General features: G+C 44.4%; 1 protein-coding gene across 7 annotated transcripts in view; it reads right to left on the reverse strand.

Annotated features, from left to right (window-relative positions):
- The window catches only part of ERG (ETS transcription factor ERG), a 147,598-nt gene that overhangs the window by 14,830 nt on the left and 120,485 nt on the right, over positions 1-12,283 (reverse strand). For all 7 annotated transcript variants that reach the window (XM_030945564.1, XM_030945593.1, XM_030945555.1 and 4 more), the window contains 2 exons: positions 4,368-4,519; positions 830-1,033 (listed from right to left, as the gene is read on the reverse strand). In XM_030945564.1, the coding sequence (XP_030801424.1) occupies positions 830-1,033; positions 4,368-4,519 (356 nt within the window). The remainder of the gene's footprint in view (positions 1-829; positions 1,034-4,367; positions 4,520-12,283) is intronic.

A 12,283-nucleotide genomic window follows, 5' to 3' on the forward strand; every position in this document is an offset into this window, starting at 1 on the left:
ATATTTTTCCCCTGACAGGATTGTCTGAATGTGAATCTATCAACAGCCTGCAGTTTGGAGGGAGGTGTGTGGGCTACAGGGTAAATTAGGGCATTCATTTATCCAATATCATAATTTATTGTCATGAATGCACAAAATTTCTGGCTGGTTATTGACAGTGTGCGTGTGGAGGAGACTGCACCGCACTGGTGTTGCAATGCTTGGTGTTTTTTTCTCTAAAAACCATGTTCATTTTAACTTCTTTAAACTGAGGCAAATTTTCCTCAAGCTTAGGTGAAAGCCCTCAATCCAGGTAATCCCTTTTTTCCCATTGAAATTCTAGCCATGCACTACATTTAATTTGCATTTGGGCTTCAGGGACTGTTCCTTTTTTTCCATGAATTTACAGAATTTTTTTTTATTCAATTCAGTTGAATCTTCCCAATCCTATCCAGAGTACAGCAAACTCCTGCCATTCCCTTAGAATCATGCCTGGAATTCATTTTATGAATCAATGTTCGCACTCTTGTTTAGTTAAAATGGAAGGAAATGAGTATGTGACCAGAAAAAACATCAGCACTGAACCCCATGTGATTTTTTTCTTCCTGCTCAATATGCTTCAACTCAATTTTTCCCTGAGATGGATACACAGAAAGAGTCCCTAATTCTTCTCTGTGATAAACATGAGTGAAATTAATGGATATCTTTCCATCAAACTCAACAGGACTTGGGCTGGCCTCCCTGTTATGCTCTTAGGAACAGCAACATTTGCAACAGACATTTGGAAAACCCAATTATCCACAGCGGTCAATCTGGGACTGAGTGCAGGCAGGACGCAGGGCCGGCTTACTCTCTCTGAGGTAGTGTAGGTGTGACAGGAGGATGTCTGCATTGTAGCTGGGGGTGAGCCTCTGGAAGTCATCCTTGGTCATTTTGCAGAGCTCCTTGCCGTCGATGTTCTGGAAGAGCAGGATGTCCACGTCCGGCAGCCCGTACTCCTTCACCGCCCACTCCAGCCACTGGCGCACGTGGTCAGTGCTCCACAGCGTGGGGTCTGCAGGGCCACACAGCAAAAAAATCAGGCAGGGAAGGGCAATTCTGAGGCACTGGATCCATGAGAAATAATCCCCCCTTCACTGACGGCTGGAGGAGTTAATGTGGTGTGCTGAGTGCAAGGGAGAGCAACTGTGGAGGGCTGAGAGCTCTGAGTGCTAGCAACAAAGCCTGGGCTGTGTCAAGGGAAATACAGGTTGGATAGCAGGAAAAGGTTTTTTCCAGAAAGGGTGAGAAAGTTCTGGAATGGCTGCCCAGGGAGGTGGTGGAGTCCCCATCCCTGGGTGTGTTTAACAAAGCCTGGATGTGGCACTGGGGGCCAGGGCTCAGTTGAGCTGTTGGGGCTGGGCTGGACTCCATGGTCTTGAAGCTCTCTTCCAACCCAGTCATTCTGGGAATTCTGTGAATTGCTCTGCACAAGTCCCTGACAGGAGGGGCACTGAGGGGAGGTCGGGCTCTGCTGCCGTGTCCAAGGGAAAGGAGGAGAGGAAATGGCCTCAGATTTAGGAAGGACATTGAGATGCTTGAACACATCCAGAGGGGACAACGAGGCTGGAGAGGGGCTGGGAACACAAACCCTGAGAGGAACCCCTGAGGGAGCTGGGGCTGCTCAGCCTGGAGAAAAGGAGACTCAGGGCTGCCCCCATCACTCTGCACAGCTCCTGAAAGGTGCCTGTGCTCACCTGGGGCTGGGCTCTTTCTCCAGCAGCACTGACACAACCAGAGCACACAGCCTCCAGCTGCACCAAGGGAAATACAGGTTGGATAGCAGGGAAAAGGTTTTTGCAGCAAGGGTGAGAAAGTTCTGGAATGGCTGCCCGGGGAGGTGGTGCAGTCCCCATCCCTGGGTGTGTTTAACAAAGCCTGGATGTGGCACTGGGGGCCAGGGCTCAGTTGAGCTGTTGGGGCTGGGCTGGACTCCATGGTCTTGAAGCTCTCTTCCAACCCAGTCATTCTGGGAATTCTGTGAGTGAGCTCCTTCTCCCACTCAGCTCTTCTGCCTCATTGTTTTTAGGTCTTTTTAACAGAGCTTCTGGCCCACTGACAGCACTGCAAGCTGGAGCAAGTTTCAAAACTCTCTGTTCAATCCTTATCTTTATTCAAGTGAAATTTCCACTCATATCTGAAAGAATCTTTCTTGGGTACAGGGTAAATAAGCACTCACACATTCAGGTAGTTATTTCACAAACTAGAATGGGTCTCTAGTTAATAATATTAGAATATTAAAATATTCTGCATTTTTTTCCCCAGACTGCCGTGTTATACATTGCTACACCTGTGTGGGTTTGTACTCAATACCTGAAGTATTGGCAAAATCATCTGAGGAAAAAGAGCCCCAAACAGTCGACAATTCTAGCAAAATGTTTTTTAATTAATCCTTAATTTAAGCTTCTTTTATTTTTCCCTCTAAACTCCTCATTTTCTATTTCTCTCCCATTCTATCTTTCCTTGTTCTTGAGTAAGGAACCAGCAACACAAAGGTCACTCAGCTCATACCATGAAGAATTTATACTTTTTGCAGAGAAAAGATTAAAGCCAAGGCGAAAACATTCATCAAGACTTTATTCCTTATCATCTTAATGACTCTGTGATTTTGTGATATCCTCAAGGCTGAGAATGGAGCACATGGAGGTCAAGTGGCTCCCAAAGTTCATGCCATGAAAATCTGGGACATGAATGGCAGCCTAAATAGCTTTTCTATGGCTTAACTTCAGTGCCATTCCCTCTATTTTCACTGCTGTTCAGGCTCATCTGAAAGAGGTGGAGACCTCCTGAATTCCACCAAAAACCACTTAAAATAATGTCTCCATCTGGTATGAAATAAGCAGGAATCTAAAGGGATGCAAGTCTGGCGGTAAATCTTAGGTCTGGATGAGATTGTCCACACCTACAGCAAAGAACTCTGAGAACTTCAGTTTGCTCCGAAGTAAACAACCAAACACCAGGAAATTTACCAAAATATTTTCATTATGTCTGTAATTTTTAAATTTTTTAATTTTTTTTCTTAATTATGATAAATAGAAAGTTACCACAACTGGAAATGTGACTTTTACTTCTAACTTCACCACATGACCTGTGCACTTTACCACACTGCCTGTGCAATAATCAAAACCAACTGGTTTTTGCCCATTAATTTCTTCAAGTGACTTCAAAATGGCAAGACTGTGACCATCTTGCTCCTAGATTCAAACCCACCTCAAACACATCTCCAGGATTACACTAAATAAAAAAATCCCTTGCTCAGCTAACCATGCTACAAATTACTAAAGGTCTTTTTTTAAAAAGTGCCAAACACCAGGGAGAGAAATGTTTTGGAACATTCAAAAGCTCTGTATTTCAGTGTTGGCAGGACATCTATTATTCAGAGCATCACTCTCCAGTCTCCAGAACAGAATTGACAATACCATTGCAGAGGACACTGCAACAGATTTGTCCACACCTTTCTTGACAAATAACTGAAATAATCACAGCTTGCAAAACTGGCCACAGTCAGTACTCTTGCACGTCTAAGCAACTGAAAAACTGTAATAATATTAAGCAACATGGCAGAGGCAGAAATATTTCACACCAGCACCTCTCTGCTGGAGAGGAACCAGCAGCAAAGCATTCCCTCCTGGCTGCAGGTGTTGAGTTTACCCTGTGCACATCCTGTGCTTCAGGAACACCCACAGATGCCATGATGCTGTGACTTGGAAACAGGCATGCTAATTATTCTGCAGAATATTCCAGGTTGGTTTGGAGGACAAGGCAACAAGAACAAGGCAGCAGCCTTCTTGTCCCATCAACTGCTGAATCCCACAGCCAAGCCTGCCAAGGCTGACCAAGAATTTCTCAATTGCGCTCTTACATTGCAGTGGAGTTGCCAGTTTGCTTATTAAAATGTTTTATGCTGCCTAGACTCAGAGGATAATGCACATAAAGGCTCTTCATGCCTTGTTTGATCCTACAGAAACGACTTTCTGGTATTTTCAAAGATAACCTGTGCTACAGGTATCCTTTCTCTCTCTGTCCCACACACCCTGCACCCAGTTTGGGATAAGAAATGGAGGTGCTTCTTCCTTTTGCTCAGTTTAGGGTGAAATCCTTCAAGAAGCAGCTACAGGAGTCAGATAAGATCTGAGTGCCTCTTATCAGCCCATTCTGCTGCTGAAATGGGAAGAACAGCTTGAGGAGATGTCCTCATGATCCTCCTCAGCTCATTCTCTCAATCACCCCTACAAACTACTGCTCTTTCCCTCCTGACCACTACTTTTCCCCAAACCCTCTCAAATAATCTTAGTGAGGTTGAGGAAAATAGGTTTTTTTTGGCTTGCATTTGGTGCAGAGGGTCTGACCTGCTGGCACAATGACTCTTCGTTCGTTGGTCGTCATGTTTGGGGGTGGAACGTGCTTCTCCTCCATGTAGCTTCCATAGTTCATCCCAACACTGTCTGAGCTGCTGACCATCTTCCCTCCTTTTGCCACGCTGCAGTCATCTGGAGAATTCCTAGGCAGACAAGAAAGGTGTGTTTCCATTATTATTCCAGTCCTTATTAATATCATCACAAGACAATCACCTGGAATGAAATGGAAAACTGGAAAACCCAGTACCCCCCATCCAGTGATTCTGCAGATTCCTTCAGTTGTCTAAAAACACCAACCAGGTTCAATGGACCATAGATTTATTTCTATTATCAAAAGATTAGACCATTATATCTCTCCAGAAATTATAAATGCTAATAATTTAATTCCAGACATGGAATGGAGGCTTGGTCATGAGCTTGTTCAGCCCGGTGGCTGCTAGGAGCTGCATTTCCCTCTCCAAACATCTCACAGACAACTGAGAAACACTGAAATGCACTTATTGCATGTTTTCTGGGGGGAAAACTATCCTTAGTTGCCATTGTCCAAGCAGTCCAAGGCTTGGAGAGCTGCCCACCTCCACTGCCACCGTTGTTCCACACTCAGTTGCACTTCATGTCATGCAATGTATTCACATTTCTACGTAAGGCTCACAAAAAAAAAAAAAAGGGAACATTTGCCAAAGCCATGATTCAAAATAGCACACGCATGACTGGAAAAACCTTTCAGCTCCTGACTAGCTCAGTCTCCATGGTACTGTAGTCAAGACAGGGAAATCTGCAGAGGATCTGCAACCAGACACCTCTTTAATTTTGGCTTTGCTTTCTGAATAGAGTCTTTAGGTTTAACATCCCACAGGGGCTTCCCTAATGGCATTTTAATTGCATCACAGTTTTCTTTCTGGCAGACACAGACATATTTGTCCCTTAATTTAATGTCTACAACGTGTTTCATCAGAGGGAGAAAAATTGTTACAAAAATCAAAATAAAGAACTCAGCCATGGGGAATACCTTTAAATGTAAAGAGTTTGTTTGGCAAGGGAAGAAGGGTGTTAGCTGGGGATTGGTTTCTTCAGCAATACCTCATTACTAACAAGCTTTCCTTTAGTCCTGCCATTTAACTCCTGAAATTGTGCTGTGGCCTCACTAAACAAGAGGCAAGCCATAGATTCATGGAATCATGGAATTACAGAATGAGTTGAGTGGGAAGGGAATTTAAAGATCACTCAGCTCCACCCCCTGCAATGGGCAGGGACACCTCCCACTGTCCCAGGCTGCTCCAGCCCCAGTGTCCAACCTGGCCTTGGGCACTGCCAGGGATCCAGGGGCAGCCCCAGCTGCTCTGGGAATTCCATCCCAGGGAACAATTCCTCATTGCCAAGATCCCATCCAGCCCTGCCCTCTGGCAGTTTAAGGCTTTTCCCCCTTGTCCTGTCACTCCAGGCCCCTTCCAAAGTCCCTCTCCAGCTCTCTTGGAGCCCCTTCAAAGCCCTGTGACTCAGTTGTGTTGACTGCTCAGCACTGTCACTGCTTCAGGAACTAATCCAGTTATAATTCTCACATGAGTGTTTTAAAAAAGAACCAGCACTTGGAAAGCTGAAAAAATAGTGTACATCTTAAATACTAGAAGAAAATAAAAACATAACATTATTTTTTTCTCTGAAATGTTTCTACTAATTTTACCCTTCTGTGTTAAGGTAGATATTAAGGAACAAAATCAACTGCTGCTGACTTTCAGTTAAAAAATAAAATATTTTTTATTTTTGAGATCATTCAATGGTTGGCAATATTTTTTTTTTAGATTTTTCAATGGCTGGCAACGTCATCTTTAGGAGAAGGAAGAGGGCCTCCAGTGTTGCCTGGAAAATGTTGCCATCACACACTTTTTCCAGGATGCCTCTAAAGACACCCCCTATGAAATCTGCCCTGTGTAGAAGCCCTGCAACTGCTCTGTCAGCCCCAGGACTGAAAAAACAACCACGAGGGAAAACACAGCCAGCACCTGCCACTGCATGGTGGTGAATTCAGCCCTTCCTCTCACAACCAGAGCACTTGGGCAATATTTTCTCAGGTTTAGTTTTGCTCTCCTACCACACACCACTAAATATAACCCTGGGATACAGCCCATTTCTGTCCAAACAGAGCAAAACAAAGCTGCTTTTTGTTTCAGACACAAAATCTGAAGGAGAGCTTTTGTGATGATTCCTTGTGAGTGAAATGTTGCCTTTTTCTGCTTCCCTTCCACAAATACAAATGGCATAAATGTGTGAGTGAGCCTGCACTTTAAATTATGGACATTTGGAAACCTCCTCCACCACCTGCCCTTATACCTGTGCAGATGTGGACCCCAACTCCCAAAAGCAACTCTGTTACAAAAACTATTTGGCCCATTCACTGAAATTTTAGGAAACAGAGAGCTAGCAACATCCTTTAGTTTAACTGGCACAGTTATTTAATTTTGGTTGGTTTTTTTTGTTGTTTTTTTTTGTTCTGGGGGAAGAAACTTGGGATAAAGGGACTCCAAAGTGAAATATCCCATTGGTAGCAGCCTACAGCACTTCTACAAGCAATGGTGCATTAAAAACACTCTTGTAAACACTGAGCAGTAAATGATGTGGAAGATCCAGTAGCAGAGAGGTTTTGGCAATCTGACAGGGCTTCTGAGATGGTTTTCTTGATCTGAATATAAACACACAGGGGTGGGGAAGAACATCATAAATAAGTCATAACTTTTCATTAAAATCCAGAAGCAGATGGTCAAGAGTTTTGTCCCTGTAGCTCACTGGGTGGACAAGCAAATCCCCCATCCATCAAATCTCCTAAGGCCATGCTTAATTTCAGGCATGGAATCAACTCCATGGGATTTAACAGGACTACTCTGGTACTTCAAATTGAATGTGTGCCCTAAACCACTGAGCCAGGGCTTAACTCAACTGCCTGGAACAAACTTTACAGCACAGAAAGCAAAACTGAAAATGCAAGCAGACGCTAGAAAATGGTGTTTCTAGTGCCCAGAACAACAAGAGAGTGACTGTCTACAAAGGGTTTTTTTTAGGACTTTCTGTGAGTCTGCTTTATTTCTGTGCCACCAGGGCAGCAGGGTGGAAAAGCAGCTTTTGGAAAGTGTACCCAGAATGAAGGGTGCAGCTCTGCAGTGATTCATCCCCAGCTCCAGGTCTGAAATGAAACCAGAGATGTTTTTCTTCACGGCTGCCTGTTATTTTTGCCCTTTGTAAATATACTGTGTTACACCTGGAATTTACAAAAAAGGGAAAAAAAATTAAAAATTAAAAAGAGGTAAGACTACATACATACAGTCATGGTACCCAAGAACACTTTGTCCAGTCTTGAGATGATAAATATCTGCTGAGAAAGTATTTTCTCCTTAGATCTGAAAGCCTCACCTTAAAGCAGGGTTACTTAAAATCAAGCTGATTTGATAGTTACATTTATCACCCATTCCTACCAAAGCTGACTGGAGTTTTGCCAGTCATTGACTCTGATGAAAGCAGATGTAAGTTCATAAATAAGTGTATGAAACACATTTTTTCCTTTTCACTATGCTACTATTTTCCCCAGGTGACATAAAACACCTGTGTTGTGCTGAAATGCAAGGTGTCAGAGAAATTCAGATTAGGAATCAGCAAAACCCTACATGTGTCATTCCTGCAATATAAACTCCTCTGTTCAATATTTCTGAGTTTCAGAGTGAAATAAATGAGAAAAAAATGTATTGTCCAAATATCTACATGTCTTCACAAGTTTATTTAATAAGCACAGCCTGGAGTACAGAGGCTGCTACAAGGTCAGCTCATGCTGAGGGCAGTGCAAAGCATGCTCAGCCTCATCCTCTTCACTGCAGCCACTCAGGGTGTGGTGAATTTGGTCAGTGCTTCCTCCTCAAGGAGTTTGTCACTGAAAAAATGGCCCACGAAGAAAAAACCTGAAACTTCCCCAAAATTTATTACTTTGAAGCACACTGGGGACAGCTAGATGCTGCCAGGTGAGAAGGAGCCTGTGCTGAGACTCTGAAAAGCACTTCCAGGGTGGTTTTGGAGGCCTCAGCACCTAGAGAATCACAGAATCCCAGGATGGGTTGGGTTGGAAGGGAACTTGAAGATCACTCAGTGCCACCCCTGCCATGGCAGGGACACGTCCCACTGTCCCAGGCTGCTCCAACCCCAGTGTCCAACCTGGCCTTGGGCACTGCCAGGGATCCAGGGGCAGCCCCAGCTGCTCTGGGAACAATTCCTAATTGCCAAGATCCCATCTAGTACTACTCTGTTAGTTTGAAGCCATTCCCCCTTGTCCTGTCACTCCAGTTCCTTGTGAATATTCTGTTTCCATCTTTCTTGTCAGCTCCTGCAGGCCCTGCAAGGCCACCCTGAGCTCAGGCCAAAGCTTCTCCTGTGCAGGTGAACAATGCCAGCTGTGCCAGCCTTTCCTGCCAGCAGAGCTGCTCCATCCCTCTGCTCATCCTGGAGCCTCCTCTGGACTCCCTTCCAAGACTTCTTGTGAGAGCAAAATTTCCCACAGAGAACTGCAGCACAACAGAGCCATGAAAATGCCAGAAAACTCACACTGGTCAAAATATCTGCTCCCACACAGTGACCTGGGCTGGGGAGCTGTACACAAAAAAGTAAATAAATGGGTGGGTAAGTAACTGGACAAGGGATGGCCAGGGTGGGAACAAGCTGCCAGGTCTGTGGAAGGCAGGCAAGTCCCTCAGAAACACACCGCTGGCTAAAGCTGCTTAAACTGGTGCTGAAACCATGTTGACAGGCTGTTAATCTTTGCTAGAAGGTGTCAAAAGCAGTCCTAAGATGACAAAAAAAAAAGAAAGAAAAGTGCAGTCCCCCCATGGCCACTCAGTCATGGCACTGCCCTGGTCCATGTTGGGCTTTGCATGGTCCAGCAGCCCCAGCAGGCCATGGCCATGGAATGGGGCATCCCCCTCAAACAGAGCACCCAAACCTGGAGAAAACTCCTCTCTATGGGGTGCCCTGGGCTCAGTGGGTGCTCAGGGTTACGTGGGGCTGGCCCAGGGTCACTCAGAGATGTCACCTGGAGCCACCTGTGGCTCCTTTCCCCTGTGACAGAGCTGCTGGCTTTCTGTAAACACAACACAAGGTGCTTTTTACTGAGCTGTACACACAGCAACCACTCATCTCCAATCGAACAATAACTCTGGCCAATCCAATCTTTTCATTTGCTTTTTTATTTTCTTCCTCTCAGCCTTCCCCAGCCATCCTGCAACCCACAGCTGCTTCCAGCCTCAAGGCCATGGTGGCAAATGCAGGCAGTCAGAGTCTGGCTCACTAGAGGCCAGTCAAGCTATAAATATTCCCAGCTTTGCTCTTTGTGCTCCCAGTGCGGGGAAACAGCTGGTTTAAGTTTGACTGCACGTTGTCATTTCTCCATTAGTGCAAACACTTCAATATTTCTTACGTGTCAGGTTGGAGTGAAGAAAGGGAAAGCAGGGAAGGGGGTCACGAAAAGCCAAAGCTAAGAAATGATGTTCTGTATATACATAATTTACAATTAGATTGCTGCCTGGGACAAGGCTGAGGTTTGACATGGTGATAGCTAGGCCAAAGCCACAACGACTTCCCAGTTGGCCTATAACTTTCAGGACCTATTTTCTCTTGTTTTTCTTTTATTATTTTTATAGAAATTCTATTATGATGGTAATGGATTACATTTCTCAAATTGTATTTCATTTCAAGAGCTTTTAAGGCTGTTGTATTTGTGGTTTCGTGAAATATGAAATACCAGGAGATGGGGCCCTTCCCAAACCACACGTGCCTTCTTTTGTGGGCAGGGATCACATAGAAAGTTAGGAAAATAGAGCATGCCAGGCATAAACAGAAGTGACATCTTGTATGGAAACCATAATCCCCCATGTCTGTGGAATGTCTGCTGATTTTCATGATTAGCACTAAGGGGCTGTGAGGGTGCAAATTTTTTCTTCTAAAGACTTTTCCTTACCTTCTGTTTTGTCTTAAAGAGCTATTCCTAAACTTTAAATACTGAACAACCCCAGTGATGCTGCCCTGATCAAAATGAAACACCCACTAATGACAGGGCAGAGGAGCAAACTCACCACCAGCTCTAAGTGCTCTGGACACAGTAAACAGTAAACAAAAGAGCAAGGATGGCAATAGTCTTAAATAATGACAGTGATCACAACTCTTGTGGGGTCCTATGTCATTATTTGAAGATTATTTTTATATTTCACTGCCCATCTGAAAGCCTTTGGTTGCTGGGAATTCAGCAATGATAATTATGAATGAGCCCATTATCCCGGACTGGAAAGCTTCTTATTTAGCACCTGCCAACCCAAAAAGCTTCAAAAAAAACAAAATAGTTGTAGTATTAGTGAGCTGAGTTTGTTTTTCCCCTTGGCAACATGTTTGCCTCAAGAACAGAGCCAAACCATGCCCACACACACACGCCAAGTGCTCGTGTTAAGCTGGTGGATTTTCAGAGCAGAGAGGAGCTTCTTGAAGCAGTCACACATCCTGACTTTGCCATTTTTCCAGCTTGGTAGGCAGCCACCCCACCAACCACCCAGTCAGGGGGAAAAAGGATTATCAGTCTGAGATAATCAATAGCTTCTTACCCAAAATTAATAATATTTTATACAGGCAGCTCCAATAAGGAGAATTATCCTCTTAGGACACATGTCCCAGCTCTGCCCTGGGCTGCAGTAGGGGCTGACTCTGCTGGTGATGCCTTTTCTTTGGTTTTAGTATTAAGAGTTAGATAAAGAGTTTTTATTTTGGTATTTAACAAGGGTTTTTATGGTGTAATATTTTGGTAAGGTGGAATATGCTGAAGTGTATATATATATGTTGTAGATAGCATATACAATTTTATAGATTTTGTAAATGAGCATGTTTAACAAAGATGTTTTAATGAGAGGCTTAAATGAATAGCGTGACATTTTTCTATTTTAAAGTTTTTTTTTTAGATAGGCTTAATTTTAGTTTATATTATATGTTTTAGAGGGGGCTTTGGTGTTTTAAGACAATGTAAGGTCTTTTGGTTTTTAATTGTGAGGTCTTTAGGATGTTTGTTTTTTTGGCTTAGTAGATTATTAGGATTATGTTAAGATATTAGCTTTAAGGAATTACAAGCATGCATGTTAAGGGTATCGAGAATATATAAAAGGTAGATAAAAAGGTAACAAAAATCATCATGGCAGCACTGGAGACACAATCTCATGGCCTGTTGGGGGTTTTGGGCCAGGCTTATTGTTTAGTCTGAGCTGAGGTTCCCCAGGAATGCCAGGCTGGATGCCAGTGGCGTGCCACCAGATGTGGAGGGGACGTGGCACTGTGCCCCCACCACAGGGCTGTGCTCCAGGGCTGGAAAAAGCCTTGGGCAAACCAGTGATGGCAGGAGGGTGGGTGCACATCAGCCCTGTCCATCCACAGGCTAGATGCTCACCAGGTGGGGGTCAAGAGGATGGGGACAGAATTTTCAGTGGGAGGATGAAGGGTGATGGCCATAAATGGAGCCACAAGAAGCTCCACCTCAACAGGAGGAAGAATTTCTTTACTTTGTGGGTGGCAGAGCTCTAGATCAGCTGCACAGGGACATTCCAACCCCACCTGGATGTGTTCCTGAATCTCCTGATCCAGGTGACCCTGCTTTGGCAACAAGAATGATCTCCAGAGGTGCCTTCCAAACCCCACAATTCCACAATTCTGTGGAGCTGCTTAAATGCTCTAATTAAATCCACCAGTATCACACCATGATGTAGAGGTGCCTCTAACAGCTTAAAGGCTGCCAGCCTGGATCCTGGGAGCAGGATGGATCTCCTGGAATACAGAGCTCCACATGGATGAATTTTTCCTCCCCATGCTTGGGCACAGCAGCTGTCACACATCCTGATGGTACAGGG

The sequence above is a fragment of the Camarhynchus parvulus genome, chromosome 1 (assembly GCF_901933205.1).
Source record: "Camarhynchus parvulus chromosome 1, STF_HiC, whole genome shotgun sequence".
Lineage (NCBI taxonomy): Eukaryota > Metazoa > Chordata > Aves > Passeriformes > Thraupidae > Camarhynchus > Camarhynchus parvulus.